This window comes from Gymnogyps californianus, chromosome 1 (genome assembly GCF_018139145.2).
Source record: "Gymnogyps californianus isolate 813 chromosome 1, ASM1813914v2, whole genome shotgun sequence".
Classification (NCBI taxonomy): domain Eukaryota; kingdom Metazoa; phylum Chordata; class Aves; order Accipitriformes; family Cathartidae; genus Gymnogyps; species Gymnogyps californianus.
Window position 1 is genome coordinate 180,277,536 of NC_059471.1, and position 25,168 is coordinate 180,302,703.

Here is a 25,168-nt window from a genome sequence, read left to right on the forward strand (position 1 = left end):
CTTGGTGGCAGAGCACAGAAAAGACACGTGAATTGAAACCTTCAGAACATACAGTGGTGCCTTCTTAAAGATCCATATAAAAAGTTTTATTGGCGTTTTTATTTTTGGTAATATGCCCATAATATTCCTCTAAGGTCTTTACCCTTTGAAAGTTGAAAGCTGTGTGATAAAAACAGACTTGTAATAAAACACAACCTCCTTATAGAAGTTACACTAAAAATAATTCTGGTAGTGCCCTCGGGGTGTTCATCAGCTAGCAAGAGCGGCTGCATTTTCACAGTGGAAAAGCAGGGGCTGGTAAGGTTAAGGAGGATGAGTCTGTATTCCTGTGGGGAGCTTGGTAGGAGCATCCAGGGTTTTTTGAGCCCTTATGGATAAAATGGGTATGTTGTTGTGACAATAGTTTTAAAATACCTAGGAAGCTGGAACAAGCCCAGAAGAGTTCCAGTGCCTGCTTTCAGTGTGTGTGTGGTTTAGGACCCTCAGATAGCCGGTCTAGCTGACCTCTACCAATAACTTTTACATGCTCAAAACTAGAAAATCCCAACTCAATTCTGATCAATCTCTGCATACTTCTGTTGAAACAATAATAAATTGCAATCCTGGCTTTTGCTTTACTTTTATGCTTTTAAAAACACTGCCCTGGTTTGCTCTTTGCAAAATAATGACTCACTGAAATGTCTGCATCACCAGAAACTAATCCCACCTCTGCGTGCTCTTCGTTTTCCAGATGATGATCCTGTAAAATCTGTTTTACAGGAAGACTCTCTGACTTCCTCATGCTCATGGTGCAAAATGGTATCTCCTGCGAGCATGGGTGCAGGCGACCGTGTTTGGCACGTGGTTTGACTGAGGCGACTGATTGATCCTCGACTTGTGCCAGCAGACAGAGAGGTCCTGCTGGGCTAGAGAACTCACTTGGCTCGCGGGAGCGTGGTTACAAAAAAAAACCCGTGGCGGATGCCAACGTGATAGGATTCGAGCAGGCGCTGCTTTTGTTCTTGTGCGGGAGGGAAACTTCATCAGAAGCACGGATGAAATTCCAGCCTTATCTTAGGGAATGCGTGTGGGATTCAGGCACGCAGCAAGAGAAGAGAGCCAGCGCCTTTTCAGGCTTTTTGCTCCTGTCATCCTGTGCAAAGGATAGTCTGCCGTACCTTAATTTTAAAGTTTTTAAAACTCTGCTGGGATTTTAAATTAATATCGTCGTGGTATGCTTGTGATGTCGCTTCCTTTGTTTGCCTATTGCCATATAGCCTGGCCAACTCTATAGGAGACCTGTCTGTGGAGTGCCTTTTAATGTTTAGATCTAGCAGTGATTAGAATACACTAATGCCCAGTGGGTATATGTGTCATTTTTTAACAGCTGCCGAGCTTTCTCCCTGCTGCTCCAATTAACACATTCAGCACACACTTGCCGGTGAGTGGGCTGTGTATATGGATTAAACCACTTTGCTATTTATTCATCCAGCATATGTGATACCAGAAATGGATCGGTGTGTTTCCTCTTCTTACAACAAATGAAATCAAACGGGCTCCTGAGCCTGTGCCAGGGTAAATACGAGGGCAGCATTTAACTGGCAAATGAAAACCTGTTTTGCCTTGATATGGTTCAGTCCATTGACTAACATCTATCCCTCCCTCCCAGCCCCTCTTGAAATGATGGAGACACAGGATAGGGAGCTCTCAGTGCTGTGCTTCCCCTTGCTGGCAGGCAGGTCTCTTCAACTTTGTCCTCTGCTGTTTAATAACTGCTTGGAATCTTGACTTTCTCCTTTTGCTTCAATATTTTCCTCCTTTGTGTATTTTCACGTTGAACTATTCCAGTCAGTAGATTTGATAAAGTCCACCCCCCTCCCCCCTTTTTTTTTTAAAGGGAAAACAGTATGCTTCCTAGTCACAGCTGAGATAAGGGAGGGGTTTTTTAATGGTACTGGAGTGGCTGGTCAGAGGCTGCAGCTTTGCTCCAGTGCTTGCGGTTGATTCATGCTGGGACAGCTCTTTGTGAAGCAGAGGGTAAAGGGGACTGCCGGCTGGTGCTGCTGAGGAAGGAGATGGAGCGCTTCTTGGGCTTCGTCAAGCAGATAAGAAGATCGAGAAGAAGAAAAGGCAAAAAGTACCGGCCAGAGGAGGATTACCACGAGGGCTATGAGGACGTCTACTATTATGCTTCAGAGCATTTTCGAAGTAAGTATTTTGCATAACCTCATTTTCCTTTGGCTGTGATAAATGTTATGCTTTTAAGATGTTTAAAAACCCTAAACCCCAAAAAACGCAAACAATATTCCTCCCTTGCTAGAATCTGAGCCTCATGCAAGTATTAAAACATCGGTTCCTGTTAGGGCTTTATCTGGCTGTGACTGCTGATGAACAATACAAAGCAGCTGAAGTGGCACAGCCACTCTCAAAGTAAGCGGGGTCTGTCTGCAAACCCGGGTAAGATTTCAGGTGCAGTTAATTCAGTCTGACTGCTGGAAACCTTTTGTTAAAACACTTTGTATTAAGAAGCGATAGGATGGCGGTAGCCCATGTAGATTGCCTTCGGAAAGCCGCGTGGATATTTTTAAAGCACTATAAAGGCAGCGATCGCTCATTTGTAAGTTGGAGTTGGTGATTAATGTTTGTTATCGAGGGAGAGTCAGTCCTCTGAGCCTCGACTGTGACCTGGTCTTTTCAGGAGCGAGTAACTCAAGTGGGCTGCTTCCTCGCTGCGGGTCCAGGACCACTCGTGAAGAATTAAGTGGTGGGTTTTGTTTGCTTGCGCTCACGTGACAGCAGCAGCTCGCCCGAAACCAAAACAAACCGCCTGCTCGGAAGTCCCTGTGCAAACTGTGCGCTGTTCCCTGCAGCTTTTTAGGGTTTGTCCCTGTACCTGTCAGGCTTTGGAGCTGCCTGTCTGCCTTGGGCTTCTCCCGGAGGAGGGGACGTGCCCAGAGGTGCCCACGGGGACGGTGGGAGGGAAGCTGCGCTCAGCCCCTGCCCTGGGTATTGTGCAGTGCTGTCAGGGGTGAGGTGGTGGCAGTAGAACCAGTCATGCACAGAAATTACCTTTTTTAAAAGGTTTCTGCTGTTCTGGCCGGTGGTTTGGGAGCTTTGCAGTGAAGCTGTGCCTTTAGTTGAGCAGCTGAAGTTTGACACGCTTGTTTTGTTGTTCTGCACTATGTGAGTGGCTGTCGGTATCTTTTTGCATCATTTGGCTTCATTTCCACTTTGCTGAAATAAATCATAAGAACCTTACCTTTGTTTTAAGACAAAACAATGAATGTCATTGTGCCCTGTGGCACCAGAGTACTGCTATCCCGTGGAAAATTAAGAAGCAAGAGATTTTCTTCTTGGTTTTCTCCCAGTGCACCATGCTAGCCTATCTCCAAAAGTAAACTAATGTAGGGTGTTTGGTTGTTTGCTGGGTTTCTCCTTAATACAATCTTGATCTCTTTCCATTTTTAAGAAAATTTACCATGCTGATAATCTTATAATTTATCTATGTTGTTAAGACGGAGTTCTTATAAGAAAAAGACCTGTTTTGGGGACAATGCAGTCCTAACAGGTAACATATTGACATAAAATCTTCTACACAAGAACTAAAAATTTTAAATCTACTTAGCACTGAAAACTGTGAAAATGATACGTGTTAGTGAAAGCACGTAACTTTTTCTTGCTTTAATATGTAAATCAAAGGAACGTGTCAAAGCAGTATGTCAAAATATTTCCCTAGCTGATTATTGTTGTTGAAGGTCTTTTAAATAAGAAAGCAAAACTCCTCCAAAAACTGTCACATGTAATAAGGATTTCTTGAATGCTCATTAATAAATTATTAACACTTGACTTAATGTGAGGCACTAAGATTAAGCCAACTATCTAATAGGTTTTTCCTTTTATTCTACTTAGAAAATAAAAGGATAGTACACACTTCAGCCTGTGGAGGTCATAAGTATTTCAGACTGGATGAATCTGTGTCAGATTTTGAAGCGGTGTTTACAACAGTGATCACAATACTCAGATTGAATGGTCAAAACAGTGCACAGTCCTGTGGAGTTGGATGCACAAGGAGTTCGCAACTTCTCGCAGATACTTAAACCAAACATGTCACAGGAGATTTGAGCCGTGGAGTCTTTATAGACATACCACATCAAACACAATTGCTCCTCAAGTGCTTCTTTTGTCTGGTCTTTCCGTGTGCTATATGTGTCACTGTTTTGGTTGGATAGGTGTGGTAGCTACTTAAAGCAATGTACAAAATGTGAAAAGATGCTGCTGGTGCTACTATAAATGCTCTCTTGAAATTGAATTTCATGTAATGGGGACAATGAAATGTTTCATATTTAATTTAATTATGGTCTGGTGTTATGCTGTTTACAGTGCAAATTTAGAGTAATTGCAGAGCTTTTAATAGCCATTCCTTCTACATTCATACGTTTAGAAGAATGTGTGCTTGAGAATAAGAGCGTATTTATTGGTACGATTTTCAGAATATCAGAGCTAATGAAATCAAAGACCTATTGTTCATTCAACTGAATGGAGTTGGAGCTTTTTTAGATTTAGTTTCCTCTCCCTGCATTGTTATCCATCCCTCCTCTGTCATTTATGAGTTATATATCCAATTAGCCAGTGCATTTGAAGATTGTCTGAGCCAATCACTTTATAAGCTTGTTACTCTCTCTTCCCTCTGTTCATAGTATTGCTCAGAGTGGTTGTATGGAGGCAGAATTAATGGGAAAATGCAGAAACTACATTAGAATAACCAAAGGATCAAACAGAAAGAAAACAAAGTTAAAAATAGAATAGGCCTCTGGGAATCACAGGAAAAAGGTGACTTTAGTTTGTCCTCAGCCCAGCTGTGCCTGGATATTGGGATATTGTAGCTTGTGCTGTTAGGTATACTGTCTTTACTCCTCTGAAGCTTTGTCATGGAAGACCACATTAGCTGTGATATTAGGACACAGCTGGATGAAAGGAAGGTGCAGTAGTGCCTAAAGCTCCCTGGGTAAAAAAAGAGACCCCAGCTCTCGAGTCAGATGTCTTTTTGCTTGGACATTTCATCCATTTGGGTTCAGTTAAATGGATATCCTTGTCTTGACATGCAACATCAGCTCTCTTATCTTTCTGAAGAGTCTCCTTCTGTGCTACGTAATGCTAGTATAACAAAAATAATAATTTTGGTACACAAACACATATTGACATTAGTAGTGCAGGCGTAATACTCATTTCAGTGAGACTTTGCAGTGTGAACATAATGGGTGATGAAATTGCTACCCAACCTACTCAGACAAGTTGGTGCTTATTTCATAAAACACTTTAAAAAGCGTTATATTTATCTTGCGCAGCATTACGGCACTGCCATTCAACCTGTTCCTTTTAATGAGCCTTTGCATGAAAAAGGCCCTTGTTATATTATTACCAAGACTGATAGCGAACGTCGGGAATGCTGTGTAGCAGAGCTGCCTGGAACGCTCCCAAAAATGACATATGTCCTTTTGCTGAAGTCAGGGTGTTTTGCCAAGACCTTTGAGTTTCAGCCTAGTCTGGAGCAGGAAGGTGTTTTGGGGACCCAGCTGGATTTGGTCACCTCTGACCAAAACAAACACAAATCCCTTCTTTCCCCACCCCAATCTGATTTCAGCACTAAGTTTTTTATTTAGCAAAACACTGGGAAGGGTTTGGGTTTCTTCCAACCAATTTTGGAACCTTGTAGTTCACACGGAACGTGGTTGTCATGATCTGCCCGTGCAGGTCCAGAGGGCATTGCTGTGAACGCTGACTGTTAAATTTTGTCTTATTTATGTCACTTCTGGTTTCTGTCATCCATCTCCTCCTGAGAGATACTCTGTTTTCATTGGTTCTTCTTCTTCTTATGTTGTTCTTCCCAACGTGATGTCAGCAGCATAGTCCATTGGCATAAAGGTTTTATTTTCTGTGTTGATGCAATGAAAATATTAAAGAATGATCCCAAAAAACAATGTTTAAAGAATTCTACTAGTAAACTCCCACTAACCGGAAAGGTCCCATTTTTTTAGGCCTGACCTTAAAATGTTCCATTTAGTCACTCAGAGTCCCATGAATGATTTTCTTCTATCCTTTGTCAAGGCCTAGTATATGTTGTTTGACAAGAGCATTGATATTTTAGACAAAGTAGTCTGCTATAGTGTATCTGCGGTGAAGTCATGTATCGTTTTTCTCTGTGATGCCCTTTATTAATTCTGCCACAATTCTTGCGTGAGAATTATCTGGTTCCTCAGTTTTAGGACAGTCAACCTCTTCAAATTTGCCTCCAAAATGCATGTGATGATCTTCCCCTTCTTTCCATTAATTGTCCCATCTCTCCCTGTGTCATCATTGGAAAGTGAAGGTAAGGTGTTTGGCTCCTAGCCTAGCAAATAAGGCAAAAAGGAAAAACTGAAAGTTTTCTAGAACTCAGAGTTGAAAATGTCCTCTTTGTTGACTGGAATCTGGGAATAATTAGTTAAAATGAGTATTGGATATATGATACGCTATTTGGGATGATGTCAGCAGAAAAACTTCGCTTGGGTGTTATTCTCCAACATGACTCAATGTTATAGTGCAGAAACTCCCTCAGCTGCCAAAATCTTACTAACAAATGTCTTTGCATTTCATACCCAGGGTGGCTTTAAAGCTGTATTAAATATTGATAGAAGAGACTTGCTACTGAAATAGCACTAAGACAAAACACCGAGGGAAGTGATATGCCTATGGTTTCTTAATGCTTCGGTCAGTAGCAGCATTGCTCTTGTCAAGATTTTCTCCATTTCGTAAATTGGTACAAATAGTTCTTGTTTGTGGCAGTCTCATAGATTTGATTGGAGTTGTAAAAGAGTTAATGGTTTTATGAGTAATGTGGTGACAAGGACATTGAATATCTCTAGCTCAGGTTGCAGAGATATTAATTGATCTTAAGGGTGAGGAATGCAGGACAACCGCTTTTCATTTTACAAACTGTGTGTGTTGCTAGTCTGCAGTTTAATTGGATGTGTGTGTGCACGTGGGGGGGGGGTTCTCCTCCCATCACAGATCTTATTACGTCAGTACAGTAAAATCTCAGCTTTCATTGAAACTAAAGGTAATACATTTGTTGCAGTCTGCAAGAAAAAAGGCTTGGTAACCTGAGCAGAGAATATGGCAGGTCTTGAAAACACAATGAAAATAATCTTTTTAAAAATAACTAAAATTTATTTAAGCTTCTTATTTCCTTCTCCTTAATGACTGTTTCATGATTGTTGGACCCTGGAGATTTTCATTAATGGATTATAGTTCTTCAGTATTTCTGTCTATTTTTCCATAAGTCGCTTTTTTCCTGGGGTCTGGATAGCCCCAACACCACGGGTTCAGCAGGAATGGGATGTGATGCCCAAGTCCAGAGAGACTCTGTCATCACAGGGCTACCATCCAGTGTCAGTTTGCAAGCCAGGCACGGTGATAAAGGCGGCAACTCTATTTGAGCTTTACTGCTGGGACAGACAGTATCAACTTTCTCATTCAGAGATTTCTGAATGAAACAAAAGTGTGTCCTGGTTTCGGCTGGGCCAGAGTTAACTCTCTGTAGCAAGTGACTGTTGTCTCTGCATCCATTTCCAGGCTAAAACCCTCTGTACAGGTGCCAATTACAACATTTTCCATTTTGGATAAAATTTAGGCACTCGTTAGATAAAGGTGTTGTACCCTCATGCTGTTTCTGTTGCTTTTTCATCTTCATGTGTGTTAGATTCTCGGGTTTTTTTAAACAGTTGGTCATTGCATCAAGTGCAGTTTTGTATTTCGTGACAAGCATCCTCTTGCAAAGGGTCGCTTGACTTCTGATGAACTATGTGTGTGTTTTAGAGGTGATCCTGTTTATCTACCATCTTGTTTATCATGGTTGTTAGTGAATGTATCCTTTCTAGAAGAACCCAAGAGGTGGAGAAGAACTACATATGATTCTCATTTTATAGATAGCAAACTAGTAGGAATGGGTTATAAAAAGGAGAATGTTAGCAGCTCTTCAGCATCCCATGAAATTATTTAGGTCTTCCAAGCCCGTAAGAAATATGCATATATTAAAATTTTATTTTACTCCTTTCCTGTTTTATATTAGTTAAAAGCATGTAAGTCTTGGGATGGGGCTTGTGTTTGTAGATGCTTAAGCTGTTTGAATAGTGGCTTTAGCCTCGTTACGTTGTTTATATAAATTCAAAGATAATTAAATTGGTGTTGTTACTCGTGCAGTAGCGTGATACCCAGTCGCAGGGTCTGTCAGTGAGGCACCCAAGGCTGTGGGGTTCCCTGCAGGACTGGAGCAATGCATTTGTTCTAGCCAGGCAGGTGTGTGCCGGTTTTGGTGAAACATTTTCATTATACGTGAAACAGGCCACAGAAATTTTACGTTTGTTTTTTCCTAAAGCGGTGGTGCAACAGCCAGTTTAAGTTTGTTAGCAATAGGATTACTTTTTTAAATGACCCTTTGTTGCTCTTCTACAAGTGGCCCTTAGACTCCTGGGGCAGCGCAGAGCATGGATGGTAAAACATTGCTTTAGAGTTACTTGAGGGAAACCAGCTTATTTATTTTAAGTCGTTGAAATAATGAGACCCGAGTTATATAATTCTTTGCATGAAGTGTAAACACTTCTCCCTGTTAGCAATTACGAGTGTACAATTTCTGTGCTACTTTTCTTTCATTTACTTTCCAGTTGTATTCTTTACTGAATAATTAAAGATCCTGATTGTCCCTGCTCAAGAAATGTATTTGTTATAGGTCTTCCTCCTCTTAGAGTGGTTGCTGGTATGAGGTTGTACCTTCAGTGTTTTAGAGAATTTGGCACCCTTTATATTTTAGTAAATCTAGAATATACGATATTCAGGTTCAAACAATGGAATTTAGAAAGGTCTGGACTTCCCACTTCCTGAAATGATGTGTAAGTTATGGTTTTAATCATGACTTTGTCAATTTACATCATGAACATGTAGTGATGCGATTATTTTTTCCCCTTGGATATTGTGAAGTGAATGAAACATCAGGTTTTATGAACTAAGATTAAAGAGAGAGGTAAAAGCAACTACTGAGGTGTCAGTTTTAATATTGGCCTTCAGTTCCAATGGAAAACTTAAAACAATTAGTGGAACAAAGAAGGAAACAACAATATAAGCCCCTTGCTGATGAGATTATAAACAGTTATTGAATGATTGCTGTGTTTCTTCAGCAGGGCATGCCAGCAGCTATAATTAATCATCAGCGTGACTATAAACACCTGTTTACCATAGATAGTATTTGTATAAGGCAAATTTAGTAGTCCTCATCATATGTGCAGAAATTACTAGGCAACTTTTTTTAATGTTTTTCAGCAGAAAAGGGCAGGGGTAGTGCTGTGGCTGGGCACAAGAGTGACCAGACTGCTGATGACGCGGGCAGCTGAACGCTACCGATTTTGTTCGGAGGATTTTCTGGTTTCCCTCTGAAACCCAGGAAATTATACACAAATCAGCATACAAGACTATTGCAGTTCTGAGGACACATACTCCAAATTTAAAAGGCAGTAGAACTAAGGGTGCCTACAGAGCCTTAATTTGGCTTCTCTTTAACGAAGGACTACCTGCTCATTTTTGCTGTGGCGCTTGTGATGGATTCAGCGTGTGGCAGAGGCTGCACCGAGTCCCGGCCTTCCCACCACCCTTCCCGTTGGGGCTCATCCCTCGTTTCCCTGACTTGAGAGCTTGAATTTGCAGATGTCTGGCACAAGTTGCTGTAGCATGCTAAGAGAAGTATGGTTTGTATATATAAAAAATTATATAAGCCTGACTAGTCTGAAAATCCAGTCATAAGGCATCTCAGGCTGCAACCTTTAAATTGTTGCATACCTTTGATCATAATCTCTCTGTGCTGTGGTTCTCCACCTATGAAATGAGATTAATGCTACCTCTCCTTCACAGGTATGCTATGAAAGTAAATTAGTGTTTGCTAAGCTCTCAAATGCTACAGTGATGAGCACCACAGAAGAGCTCAGAAAGAAATTAATGTCTGTCCAGAGAGAAGGGCTTGAATAGTGTGTGGGAACTAAGGCATGGAATTACACTTTGAGCAATGAGGGGAAAACAAGGTCTTGAATAATTTTTTGGGTAGTTAAAATCATTTATTTTGGGCATTAAATGAGACAAGGTCTCATGCAAAAAGTAGGAGATCAGGTAATTAAAGATTGTGTTGTAATGCATATGCAAAAGGAGGCCGAATTGAGGCTTGCTAGGAATTCTCAAATCTGGCACTTGCAGCTTGCAGTTTGTTAATGGTTTGCGTGTGTGTGTGTGCACATGTAGTAGAGAATATGGAGCAGCAGTTCCTTGGGTTTTAGCATGCAGTGGAAATTCCATAACAGCAGGTTACGGACATAATACTTGCTATAAATGAACCAAAATTTCCTTGGTGTCAAGATGGCAGAAGTAAATTTTGGTGAGTGGCCATAGGATCTGATCACACACGTAGCACTTCAGTGCATTTTTTAGTACAGTCTCCATGCTGACACCGGGAGCACTGTGGGCAGCTGTGGGACAGAGGAGGGAAGAATCAGGTTTATTTTTTGGCTGTCCCTGGGCACTTTGAACAGATGATGAGAGACGTTCGAGGAGAACTATCCTTGGAAAGGTGGCGAAGGGAAGAGCCAAACTGAACGGGAGCAGCAGGGTGCTAGAGGAGGTGTGAGATCTCACCACCCTGCAGGAATCTGTGGGGTGTGGAGAACATTGCTGCTCTGCTCCTACAGCCCCACAGAGGGAAAGCAAGGAATGAACCCTTCAGATTTGCCCAGCCTGTTCTGTACTTGCTAAACACGATATAAAATCTGGAGCCCCTGTGTGAGGCACACGGATACCATGTCTTCTGCATAAAGCTGACACTGGAGATAGGCCATCAGAGATGGTTTTCCAGGTGTCAAAATTGGGCTTGTAGGTGTAGGCCTGGTGCTTGTAAGACCTGTGTGTACGTGCTTGGGTGTGGAGTTGAGGAGGACAAAGATGGAAGGGAAGATATTTATGGTACAGTGAGAAATTTCTTTGGAGATACTCGAAACTTAACTGGACAAGGCTGCAAGCACCCTGATCTACCTATTTAAGTTAGATCCAACTTCAAAGCTGGCCATGCTCTGAGCAGGGGATTTGGGCCAGAGAACTTCCAGAGAGCCCTTCCAACCTCAAATATTATGTGATTTTATGAAAGGGAACTTTGGTTGGAGAAGAAGGAAGGACTGTGGAAGGCAGAAAGAAGAAAAGACAGATTAAAGACAGCTCTGGGGGAAATACTGTTTGACTGAAACTATGAAAAAGAAAGTGAAATCGAAAGTATACAGATACCATGTGAAGTATTAACTCAGTAAATTGCGTTGTCAAATTTTGTTCCTTTGGGTGTGTTTAACAAGCTATGTGGCTGCTCAGGTCTATGTTATTTTGATAACACCGTCTCTCTCCCAGAGGGGGAAACTCCTCACTCAACAATACACCTTGTTGCTATTCTGTCAGCTGGCAGCATCTCTATTTAAAAAAAAAAATTCACAATGTATTACAAATAAATGCAGTAAAAAATGAATGGTACACAAATACATATTTTAAATACTGGGTGATATTAGCTTTTTGCCCTTGCTTTCTGCAGGTTAGAGTAGAAAATAATTTAAAGCCCTGATGACCTGCTACCTGCACCTCATTTGTAGGAGCCCAGTTGAAGTTGTGTAGTCAACAAGAGATGAGCACAGCAGGAGCTGCGGGCTGCGGTGCCAGCTGTATTAACGCTGAAATCAAAAGGGATGTTTGCCATGCTGTCTGACAGGGATGTTGCATCTGACAGCCTAGTTTAGGGGAAACGGGAAGATGCCTGTGAAGGGAAGTTGGGAGAGAGCCTGCATCTCTGGCAGAGTGCTGCCAGCAGCAGCAGCAGTGCTCAGGTCGGTTGTCAGTAAATCTAAATACGTCTGGTGGCATTTACAATTTGGAAAGCAGGAACATGGATTTTCCATTGAGCAGTGGTAGAATTTCACGTGGTTTGTCATGAAAATGCTACGTTCCCTTTCATTGCTAAAAGGAGACGGGAGTGGCTTCTGAAATGGAGAGACCAAAGCTGTTCAGGCTGGTGGTTACAACTGCCCATCAATAATTAAATGAAGTGGGGTGCAGCAAGATGGTGGAACTGCTGGCCTCTCTGAAATCGCTATGAATTTAGTGACGCTTTGGTAGTCTCTGAAGTGCTCCCTCTGTAACTTAACCCTTATTTCACCTGGGCTTCCCAGATTTCCAGAGGAGTTACGCAGGCATCCCCAGCACTTCTAAATCTGTTCCCGTTCACTTGTGCCATACCCTGCCTGGAAAAAAGAGAGAAGTCTGCTCGAGCTTAGGGCGTTAATGATTTGCTTACATTTTTCTTGGTATACTATAAACATAATTACAAAAATAGAAGTATATTTAGGAATGTGGTAGGTTTTGATAACATTCCTCTGCTCTCTCAATTGTCGTGCGTATCTTTGCTGGCTTATTCAGACAGGGAGTACCCAGCTCTGCGCTACAGGAGAGCAGGGAGGGAGAGGTTGCCTACTGGAAGGAGTACGGCCATCCCTTTAAAATACCGCCACTCCTGAGCATATCGCAAGGGATGGAGAAAGCACTGAACATTATAATTTTGTAACTGGTACTTGATTTGCATGCTGCAGTTCAGTGTTTGCGTTTTGGTCTTGGGTGGATGGAACACAGTGCTCCTTTCTAGTTTCTTTTCTTTTGGTTTTTTTTTTTTTCACTACTTCTCTGAACTTAGGCTCTTAAAAGGAATCTGAACGGCTGTGGATTTTGTAGGGCAGACTGTGTCATGCAAATTGCTTCCAGAGACTGAGCACAACTGTCGAAGGCTGTTCTAGTTACAGCCCAGAGTTGGTGGTCCTTCGTGCTGTACAGATAATTGGGCTTTTTACAGCCACATGTCCATTCACAGTAGGTTGTTTTCTTCCTCATAGATAATGACAGAAGTTTATTAGCTGTTGGTTTAAGTCTCTTACAAAAATGTAGTGCTGGTGGCATAATTATTCAGATTACATCAATGTGAGTAGAGAAGGCAGCCAAGGTAACACACTGCTCCATTGTATGAAAATAGCTTTAATATATGGAAAATGCTCAAACCCTATATCTTTCTCACAATATTTCATTAAGACAATATTTAAAATTCTGTGAAAGTAATTGCTTGCAATGAATGCTTACATAGCTTCAACAGGTTGGTATTTTGTGCACTGGTAAATTGTCAGTTAATTTGCAGGTAAGGAAAATGTAGTTTTGGTCATTGATCTCTTGTTTTGTGACAAAACGTCTTTTAAGTCCTGATGACTTGGAAAGTATGTCTTATATGATTAATTAATGGATAATAAGCAGCAGCAGCTTTATGGCCTTAGGTATATGTGAACTACCACTAACTGATATAGGGACATGTACAAATAAGGAAAAAAATGTAACTTGGTTTTGAGTAACCTCCAGAAAGTAATTAATAAACACTCATGATCACTTCTGCTCATTTTAACTGCTTCTCTAAACAGTTAAAATTGTTCCTATAATTACTGTTCATATTTTCTTGGTAGCAATTTATATTTTTTAAATGCACAGCTAAATTAAACTTAAAAAAGAATCTGAGAAACCAGCAATATTTAAAAATCTGTAATAGTTTAATAGGTGAATTGTCCTGAATTTTTCTTTTGATTACTGTAGTGATTGGAAATGGTCAGTGTTTCCCAGAAGATCACTGGATGGTTTATCTGTCTGTAGGCTCCTAATTTCAGCTTGTGGAATCTGGAAAATTTGTCCATTTTTGAAGCCCAGTCTAATATAGTAACAAGGACCAGGGTGTGGAGGGAGAGGTTAGGTGAGGATATCTAAATGAGAGAACACACATTTAGGTATTTTGGTATTACATTCAGCCCACTGTGTACTGTGGCGTCTTTTTTTTTTTATCCTTTTTTTCACCGCCTTTACTGATGTATATAGTTCTTTAATTCTTCAGCTGGGCCTTGGGCAATTGAGTGACCCTGTTTTATTGGTTTGTTTGTTTTCCCAAAGCAGAAATTTCATTAATTTTCTGAATTATAAGCCTGGAATCCCTTTCTCTTCACATATCCTGAAGTCCCTTAAAGTACTTGAAAAATACAATTACAGTACACAGTACCCCCTGAATTTGCAATCTAAGAAAGATTTTTCTTGCAGTTTTGTCATAAAATGAAATCATTGCAAAGGGGAGAAAGGTAACACATCCCATCTGCAGTCACTTAAACCCTCATGCAAACAAGGGCTTTCTAGTCGCAATCGGACTAGAAAGGATGGATACGTAGATGTGTGTCTTATTAATACAAAGCGGAAAACTCCTGATCATGGTCTACAGTATGTGTTTTTCTTTTAAAAAGCACTAGTATTGTGACTGCCAGCTGCTCTTTCTACTTATTTATTTAAACAGAATTGCATGTGCTGCTCAGCAAACCAGGAGAATGTTCGGTTGTTGATGTGACAGCATAGTCTAGAGCTCAAGATGTATACGGCCTGCCTTTAGGCTTGACCTAAGGCCGCTGGGGATGCCTTAGCTTAAGGCTAGGTCAAAAAAAATGTGAATAGGAAGCTGTCCGGGGAAGAAGCAGAGGAAGTGAAGTTCAAATAGCCTTTGCATCTGCAAATTCAGCTGTTTTATTCAGAGATTGTGGTCTTGGGTTTTGATGTGTTTTTCCATGCATCTTAAAATGCACAGGGAGATTTATTTGTTTGTTTATTTATAGCTGCTGCACGGAAAACAAAGCGCTCAAAAATCTGTCTGCAGTGATTGCACTTTTCCTGGTTGGTGTTTATTTTATCAAGCAGATTTGTAGAGTTGACAGTGTTTTTTGTGAGGTTTTGTATTGTCTCAGCTGTGTCTTGCTGTAGGCCAGCCAAAGATTTGGTCCTGCAAATGCTGGGTATGTGAGTAACTCCATTAGTGTGAGCAGTCCCACTGGCAGAGGTTAGACGTAGGGGTCTGTAGCAGTGAACCCTAAAGAAAATGGTGTGTATGGGTAGAATAAAATAGTAATTCTAAGAGTTTCTTCCAAATGTTTGTTGTTTGTGTTGTGTTTCTGTACTCTGTTCCACTTTCAGGCAGAGATAAAAGGATATTTTGGCTGAGAGATCAGCATCCCTGGATTGTTTCCTCTAACATAATTTGTAAGCATGCGCAGTTTTATTTCATTTTGGTTCACAAGTGAAATTGTTCAGACTTCAAAAACAAAGCCAGTTGATTAGTTCTGCATTATTTCATTTTAGTGCATGATTTCAGCCTTGTTCATTAAAGCTGAAGTGGAAAACCTGGAGCTGAAGGACCACTGTTGACAGGAACCACTAGCCTGGAGCACAGAATTCAATAATCATTGATTAATACAGTTTACTGCTGATTTCTTTTCTTTGAAAAAGCCAGTTATTCTTGCCAATATCTTTTATACATGAGCCTTCACTTAGAATTTGAAATTTTAACATGTAATAATAATAACGTTTTAAACTGTAATGTTGCTGGGGGGCGGGAAAGGAAGGGAGGGGAAAAAAAGGAAAAAAAGCGAGGCTTATTTAACGCTGACCCCAAAATGCTGTTCCACTGAAGCAAAAACTGAAGTAGATAAATGTATTGTAGTAAATATTAAATGTGCTAAATTGCCTGTCAAGCACAGTGATTTTTTTTTAAATTTTTATTCACTTGGAGGAAAATGGTTTCAGGTCAAGCTTTAGAGAAGAGATGGCTGCTGCTCTTTACTGTATGAAAGCCAATTAGTATTACAGAATCCAAGCAAACAAAGGTGTGCTTCCTTTGGTATGGAGGCCAGTGGGGATGCTGAAGTGGTAGACTGAGTTTTGGACAGGAGCTAAGCATGTTTGTATACATACGTAGAAAATGCATGTGTGGGTAAGTGACAGCTTGAGGTTTTTTGGTATGGCGTAAAAGGTTGGAAGCGGGAAAAGATTAGCTGTGTGTTTATATTGATCTCTCTGCTAGAGCAGCTCAGTGTTGTTTCTTCAGATGTGTGAAAAGAAAGACCTGAAGAACTTGCAACAAAGCGGACTTCTGAGGTGCAGTCACTGTGGAGTAAATCATTTAAGTCTGGAGCTTAGGGTTGCAGTGCAGAGATCAAACATACATTTGGTCTCTGTGTCTGCAGTTAGACTTAAGTCTAATGCAGAACTGAGTGACTGCCCTTGCTGTGTGAAGGTCATGGTCGTGTTTGTGGGGCCGGGGGGGAGGAGGGGGCAGGCATGGGCACTTCTTCCTCTGAGCTTCTCCTGTGAGAGCAATTATTAGGGGAAAAACCACTTGATGTTGAAATTTTGACTCAAATGCATATGTGTGTGTGTGTGTATATACATCGTGCGGGAATCATTAGTTTCAAGCAGTAACTTACTTGAAGAACAGCATGTACAAAATCCCCTTATGCTGCTCCTCAAGTGTAGATAAGCTGCATTTCCACACAGCGAGCCTGTTTGAATTGTTAGGGGGAAAAAAAATGAGCAACCTCCGTAACAGGCAAAGTTCCTGTATCCTCAAGGGTTATGACCACTTCAAACATCTTTGGCTTTCTATCTGGAAATTATTTCCCCAGCTCTGTATTTTTGCCATGGGGAATAAGAAAATAAATATTTAATTGACATGAAGACATTCTTCCGTATTGCATATGTTGGGGACGTCTCCCTCCCAGGCCTGTCCACCAGCAGGCTGCCTGTCTGTCCCCTGGGGTTGATACTTCTGTGGTGCTCATGATCTGATGGACAGCACTTGGCATGGGGGGACACCAGCAATTTCTTTTACTAATATATACTAATTGCTGATAAATAGTAAAGCAAATCTTAGCCTGTCATTTCTTGAAGAATGATTGAAATGTAGGAGAAAATTGGAGGGGTTTTGCCCCCTTTTTTTTGTTTGTTTGTTTTTTTTTTTTTTTTACTTCATTGACAGTCTATATATTTCTGCTGTTTACAGTGGGAATTGGGAGCAGAGGCACTGGGTGAGGAGGTGCCAGAGACAGGACAGTGTCCATGTCCATTCTATGCCCATCTGTGCTCATTAGCAGGCATAAGTACTGTTTTCCTAGATGGACCTTAGCACCCAGTCTGGCCTAAGGTCACCTTCTCCTTCGGTACATCAGATGCAGTCCTACTGAAGGCAAAATATGTTATGGTTTCTATGTGTGCTTTGGTTTATCTTGACACGCTGATGAATTTGAAGGCTAAGAACAGTTTTGTCTACATAGGATTTTATGAAGTATGCAAATGGATGCAAATAGATGGGCTTTTTCCCCTCTGTGTATTGTTTTCTGTACAGAACAGCATGTGTCAATCTCAAGATTGTGAGTCTACTCTGGGGAAAAGGTTTGTGACTTTTGGATAACCTTTAACTTCAGGAGCCATTCAGGGATGCAGAATTACAAAATTATTTAAAAATGTCAGTTTGTCTACAACTTGTTTTTCCAATATTCTAAGACCTAAAGCTGCCTAAAAATAATACGTCAGTATTTTTGTGTTGGAAACCTTGTTTTTACTAAGCCACCAGTGGAGCCACCACTATTGTAGAGAATGAAGATGACCTGTTTTAACTTCCTTGCTTTATTTAATTTGAAACCAAGATGCTGAAAAATGTGAGGGAATGAGGTTTGTTTCTACAAAAATTAAACTAACTGGCTCACATGCACCCCCAAGTAAGACTGATGAATGGTATAAAATTAAATAGCAGGTTTGGAGCACTGCCACAGCAGACACGAACAGTGGCCAGCAGAAGGCCAGAGCTTCCTTCCAATATCTCAGCCACATCCTATCTTGGTCTGTTGAGGGACTATGTCGGGCCAAGAACTAGACCCGTTTTTTTCCTACCTTTTCTTATTGCTTGAAGCTCAAGATCCACGTGCGTCGGTGTTAAGCCGAGCTGCTGCGGTGCAGGTGGTGGTAGGGGCTGGTGGGGCTTCCTGGCTTTGCTCCCACAGCGAAGGCTGAAAGTTGCCTCCCAGCCGCCGGGGTGGCTGCGGGCAGGTACCTGTCCTGCACCGGGGTGGCTTTCTCTGCCTCTGCCCAGCCCCGGTTCTCCCTCGTCTCCTTTCCTGAAAGCTCCATTAGCGGGCGGGCACTGGCGATGCAGCAGCTCCCATTTTTAGCCTTTTTGGGTCAAATCAGATCCTGCGCTTACCTAACCAGTACTTTCTTGAGAATTAGGGAAGAGTGCATTTTAAAATGTTTATGGGAAAAATAAAATTTTGCTGAAAATGGTGAGGAAGAAAACCGAAAATAGTTAATTCTTCTTGTCAGCAAGATATATTTACTCTTTGTTTACAGTCATAAAATGCTCGTAGCTGTGAGTTTTTTCTTGTCTAATTAATACTGGTTAGATATTGGCTGTTTGTATGAAATTTTTTTTTTTTTCAGAGAGACACCTACTGATTTAAGGGAAACAAAACCACTTTGCAATTATTATATTTTTACCTTAGATATATTTGGTGTTTTGATTCAGTACCTTTTCCTGTACTGGCTGATTGGCTAGCCTGAATAATTTATATTCATCTGCATGTATTTGTGCCTGAGTAGAAATTTTGTCTGTGAGAGAGATACTTATTTATATATTTTTATTTCTATATATTTTTATATATATATATTTATATATATATATAAAAATATGTAAAATTTGAATCATCTTTTTGAGCAATCTTCATGCTTCTTACTTTCAACTTTGACAATGGCTGGGCATACTGGATGAAATTAAGTGTAGGTTCAGTGATTGCAAAGATGCTATTTTTGAAAATTTAATGTCAGGCTATGTAGTGAATACCACAAATATGTAAATCTGTTGAACAGAGGATGACTCTATCAGTTTTGGGGAAACCAGTTTGGGGGTTGGTGGATTAAATGAAGTGTGTTTAGATGTCTTAAATAATGTAATTGTTTCCAAGCAACTAATGCCAGCTGTTGGGAGTGAAGTTAATTTGCTAATGGGAATGCTGGACGCTTTGAAAAGCCATTTCAAGCACCAAGTTCGTTTCAGAGATTTAATAATTAATCAAAGTGACTATATTAAATGTCAATGAATATATCTGTGCATTGCTATCATACCTCTCTCTCAACATGAGTTTCCAGGCTGTTAATGATTAACACAGTGAGATCTGTAATGTAATAGTAATGCTAGTGCACTGGAAGGTTAGGTACCTCTTGAACATTCTTGCTGCAAATTCTTCAGCTTGGACTTTGTTACAAGCAGTGGTTATAGGGAGTGCTTTAAATGAGTTAGCCCATACCCACATCTTGCTTGGAGATTGCTTTTCTTCTTTTCAGAATTGAACCCAAACATATAGGGCCAGATCTTCATCTCCCGCTGTCACTCCCCTATGGCTTCCCTGTGCTGCTCTAAGGGAATAGCAGATGTTGCAAGGAAGATGCCTGGGTTGCAGAGAGCTGCGTTTAGCATAGTGACGTTGACTGATAGAATTTGGCTTGGTGGTTTCTGTGTATTTCTTGTGTATTAGTTGCACGTTTATTCATGAGGTCGTTCAAGGTATGCTTGTGCTGTAGAAGGTCATTAAAATGATACAATATCTCATACACATGTGCGCAAGTGTCCATGGATTGTTTGAGGCATCAGACATGGTAATGCAAGAAATTTCTGATAGTTACATGTGATACAAATAATCTGAAATTGCAACTTGTAGCATGTCTTTCCATGACTGTGGTCATGGAAAAGAAGCAAATCTTTTGCCCTAACAGAGGTGTCCCTGTGTTTGTGTGCTGTTGGTGGTAGTCCTGTACTGCAGTGACTTACTTTGTGTGTGGGTTTACACATGCGCATACTTGAGATATTTTAAGAAAAGTCTTCCGGCCTTCTGGGAAGAAGGAAATCACTCAGTTCCTAAAAATCCACTTACATGCAGGACAGCATGCTGTCTAGAGTGGCTTGCAGTGCTCTCTAGAGCAGCATTAAATCACTGAACAGTTGTTCCAGCTTCTTCATAATACCCTGGTTTTGAGAGAGGCATATACTTGATGCGTTACAATAAAGCAGTCATGTTAGTAGCAAATATTTGTGTAACGCAGCTGGCATATAATCATGGGGTAGACAGGCCAGAAAGGGCTCCAGAACATAAGGTTTGGTAGCGAGCTTCCCGCAAGCTTGTGGCTCAACCTGGTGCTTGAGGGAAGATGCTCTAGGCAGCTGGGATACTGTGTTGAGAGAATCCGTGTCATAATGGGCTAAAGAGGGCTATTAATGCTCTCAGTCAGTAGACAGCATTGTTTCCTTGAGGACTCAAGTCACTCAAGGGAAGCTGCCAGGTTGTATTCATTTGTTATTTCCCATAGCTTCTCATGTCAGAGATGGCAGTTGCGTCACACAGCTTGAAAAGTCTGGGAAAAAAAAAAAGAGAAACTGAAGTTCTAAATGATCAAAATTATCAGAAGTCCAGCATCAAAAAAGACAACGGCCTTAAAAAGGCAAATTAGAAGGCAGTAGGATCTGTGGTGGCTGTGATTGTTTTATTAGCTATGTTGTGATCTCTCAGAAGCTGTATGCTTCTTCAGAAACATCATCTGCCTGTGAGCGGTTGCCTGTAACCTTATAGGAGTAGTGCACAAAAATCTTTGCAACATAAACGTTGATTTGACTTAGTGGAAACATGGCCTGAATAAGAGGCCTTTGAAGTAGGTAAGAGTGATTGCATTTTACTTCTGCAAAGATCATACTTAATCCAGTTAGTCAATACACTAAAGTAATGAAAGAATTCCTTTTACTGTACAGCTGCATGTCTCCTGTCTCCCCGTGAGTTTTATTCATGACATTGATTTTCCAGGGCTTCACAAAGTTACTAATTAAGTCTAATAAAGTTACAGATTACTTTGTATTTTTTATTAGACATAATTCAAATACAGAGGCGTTTTTTGTTCTGGCCGTAACACTGAGCTCCCACCTCTCCCCCTTCTGAGAGAGCCGGTAGCTGCTCTTACATCTGATGTGTGCTCAGCACCTGCTGGTAGATGGGCATGGACCACAACTGGACTGCTGTTGGCAAGCCAGCTGGACTTTGCCCAAAAGGCCCCTGGAGAAGGGAGCAGCTGGGATGCTGCACCTGGTTGGATGTATACTTCTGGTGACCCATAGGTTCAGCGTCATTGTGCTACTTGAATGTATGGCAGGGCTTTAACAGTATGCCCATTGTGAAGAACTATTTTGTGGCCCAAGAAATGAGAAACAACGTTCTTAAAGCTAAAAAACCCCCACCTCCAAACCAAAGCAAAACATTGGGGTTTGTATTCAGATGCAATGAAGTAACAGTTCTTTTCCTTGTATTCTCTATGGTCTTAAAGTTCAGCTCTTAGATATGTCGAGTTATAGTGATGGACACTGTAAGCAGGCTTGCAGAAATCAAAGCTTTTGGTGGTAATGAGGAAATCTTGCTAGATGGAGTGGGAATTTTCAGTGCTTCTTGAACACTAATTTAAATAAAATTATCCAATAAAAGAGTAAGAACCAGGAGTTTGGTATGTGTATATATATCTCTAATTAAAAGCAGGCTCTGGAGAGGTTTATTAAAATACAAACAATGCAGAGGGTGATTGTAATGTCAGCGAGCAAGAATTAATAGAGCGCAGTAGAGGCAGTTGTGTGCTACAAAACCGTGTTGTTTTATCACTGAAACTGTGCTGTCACTTGAGGTTTTGAAAGTGTTTTGTGACTGTGGGAAGTATTTTTCTTTTACTGAGAAACGTCTCAACTCTGGATGTAGCAAGAAAGTACATTACAAAAAGATGCAATTAAATGTTACGATGTGACTGTTTAACAAACCTAAAACGGAAATTACAGTGACTTTTTTTTTAAAGCCTTACTCTGCTAGAATTTCCCATAAGGCAAAGACACTCAAAAATATTTTGCTCTGCTGAAATCTGAAGTTAACATCCATGTTTGTACACATTTTCATGTTTGTACAAGATTTTCAGTGTGGTAAAGCAGGGATTAAAATATCGAAGATCATTGTTTTCTTCTATGTTCACTCATAATATTTACTTTATATAGTTTTCTTTTACAACCACTTAATTAGTTGTCCTTGTTTTTGTCAACCTTTGCTGTAAAATTAGGAGAGAGTTAAAAATACTGTTAAAAATAGACAAAAAAAGTAGTTCCATCCACTGCAGCAGATAGACAGAGCAGAGCAGGGTGAGCTTGGGTCTATTTGCTCTCATTCATGCAGCTGTACCCTGGGTTCCCCTTGAAGTCTGACCCTTTCTTGTTACTTTTCCTTCTTACATGTATAATTATATATGTTTTATATGTCTAGATATTACCAACACACATGTATATAGAATACATAAAAAGACAGTGTGTCCCTTTTGCCTCTGTGAGGAGAGGGAGTAGGCAGAGCTGAAGCAGCGCCGGCTGCATGCCCAGGCCCCGAGAAGCTCAGCGATGCGTTCCACTGAAGCGTGAAGCAACGCCAAGGCATCGCTTGAGCCTTGACTGCCAGGCGTGACAGTGGTTTTGCCCCGAAAACATGTCAGAGTGCTTGAAAGACTCTTCTGTCAGGAAACCCTCTGGGATTAATTTCATTTCCTCAGAGCATTTTTGCTTTCAGTCACCTTCATCCCTGCTTCCCGAATTTCAGGTATAGGAACCGAGAGGGGAGATGAATTGCCAGAGCTGATTAAGCTACAGGAGAGCATAGTATTAACCTGTGGTCTAGAAAGAGCCTCCTCCCTACAGCACATGGGAGCAGCCCCAGCTCCATGGGGTCATGCTTTGCATTTGCCAGGTCAAACTGTGCAATAAACCTACAAACCAAAGTAAATTCCCACCCTGCTGTCCTTTTCTACTGACTGTAAGAAACTGACGGGCATCCTTTTTCTCCTCATCTCCTTAAAGATCTTCCTAAATGTTTACCTGATTTCATTCCAGCCCTGTTGAGCAGCAGTTTTAGAAATGGTCCAAATGGGAAGATGCTTCCAGAGGTGGTCGTTCCTTTGTGCTGTGTGTTACTGGAAGCATAGCTGCTGCTGCCCAAAACTGCTTTTATGGGGGAGCAACCTGTCCCCCCCGGGTAAGTGGTGTGGACATGAGATGGATGTATACACACAAGTGTACACATACAATGTAGGTATGTAAATATGAAACTAATTTTCAGTTCTCTAGACAGTTAAAATTGTTTTCCAAGTACTCCCCATAAAAGTTAGAAACTGTGTTACTCTGTCTTTGCTCTCAAGGTTTTCCCTCAGTCATGTATCCCAGTGCAAGCATAGCGCTGGGCTCATATCGATCAGTGAGTTGTTCTATAGGTTGTGGAGAGCAGTCTGTTTTGGAGAACGAATTCTTGTTAAAATGCACATGCTTTTATTAATTAAATTAGGAATTGTAGCACTGAACTTGTGTGATTGCTTGTAAAATGTAAATGCAGATAGTAGAGACTAACACAGATAAATTCCTCTGTGGCTACAAGGGGGGTTACTTGTTCGTTTTTGTGTGCTTTCCCCCCCACTGTAGTCTTTGGATGCCACAGCTGCCAAAGCTCCCATTTGCGCATGCTTGGAAGAATTGAATTCCCTCTTGAACATCCTTGTTCCCCTCCGGTGACCTTTTGTTGTACTCGACCTACTTTTCAGTGTTTTCCCCATCAATTACAAACATCCTCCCTAACTTGCCAACCTATGAGGAACAGCTGAATGACCATGACCACCCGCTTTGAAGACAGTGCATAGCTGGATATCACAGAAAGTACATCCCAGTAGTCCTTGTTGAATAAAAACTAAGTCTGTCCCTAATGAGTAGTGGTCATTTCCTATAGAAGTTAGTTTTAACAGCAGCGCCCATAAAGGAGATCGCTACGGTTATCTTTAGATAGAGGAACTGTCCATAAGCTGCGCACTCAGCTCTGCTAATGTTGAAGATGGTGAGGCTGTTTGTAAGGGAAAAAGGTGAGGAAACTATCAGCTGAAATCTTTGTAACTTTTATTTTGGGAAGCATTGCAAGCCCGTGCTTTGGCAAGATGTTGTGAGAAAAAAATTCAAATAGCTGTGGACTCCAAATCAAAAGAAATTTTGACATTTTGAGTTGACACTGAGAATCAGAACAAATGGTATTGTGAACTAGATGCAAATGTCAAAGGATTTCCCAGATATATTTTCGAAAGAAACTTATCATCCATGCACCTCCTAGTGTGGTTGTTGGCCTGGAAGCAGGGCTGGATCCTTTGCCCAGTTGAAGTTTGCCCGATTTGTTAGCATAGGCAAGCTTCTTAAACAGAGCACTCATCTAGTCTGTTGAAATGACCTTCATACTCTAGTTATATGTGGGACTCAAGCTGTTTTCATGCCATGAAACATTTGGTTAGCCAAATGGTGGACTGGTATGTACTTGAAATCAGGAGATTTTGAAATAGGTGATTCCCAAACGAGAGTCTAATGGATGCTGTATGTTCCAGGATGCAGTATGTGAGCCTGTGCTTTCTGTATCATCTTCCTGTTTGAGGCTCAAAAATGCAGTGCAAGTAATAAGCCTGCTATTGTTGAAAGAAACTCCTGCAGGTTTGCTGTCTGTGCACATTAAATTTCAAGACAAAGCTGTTGCAACCCAGTGGAATTTCAGCTTTTAAATGAATCCAGTGAAGAAAAATTCCTCAAGGTATCCCCAGTAGAACTGTCTTAAATAAATCCAAGCAACAAAGAAAGGTAAGATTATATGTAAACTTTAGGAGATAGTTTGTGTGATGTGACACTTAAGGTTGTCTGTCAAAGACACCATAGAATTATTATTGTGACTGAGAGCTGAAATATGAAAGCACATAAGCTTTTATCCAGTTGTAACAGGACCCTTTTTAGTCAAAATAGTCATTTGTTCATGTGTTCTGAACCTTGCCTGCAAAGATGGAGCATCACATGGACTTCTACTCTGGTGATGTCCAGCATATATGCTCTTTCTAGTCACTGGACACAGTAGAGAGTTATACTGGAGAAATGCAGTCTACAGCCAGTTGGCAAATGACGGGATGTGGCAAATTACACTGAAATCCACAGGGTTTCCAGTATTATATCAGAGCCTGTCCTAAAAGCATGAACAATTTATGCTATTTTCTATCTTCCCTAACAGTTGAGAGGGTCAGTGTGTTTTGAATATTTTTGGTGAGAAAGGGTCCAAACCTGTTTGTAAGTGTCTCTGTC

At 40.9% G+C, this 25,168-nt stretch overlaps 1 protein-coding gene across 5 annotated transcripts in view; it reads left to right on the plus strand.

The window, feature by feature from the left end:
• Positions 1-2,054: 2,054 nt before the first annotated feature.
• The window catches only part of GRIP1 (glutamate receptor interacting protein 1), a 234,666-nt gene continuing 211,552 nt past the window's right edge, over positions 2,055-25,168 (plus strand). For all 5 annotated transcript variants that reach the window (XM_050892301.1, XM_050892309.1, XM_050892325.1 and 2 more), the window contains exon 1: positions 2,055-2,187. In XM_050892301.1, coding sequence (XP_050748258.1) covers positions 2,055-2,187 — 133 coding nt within the window. The remainder of the gene's footprint in view (positions 2,188-25,168) is intronic.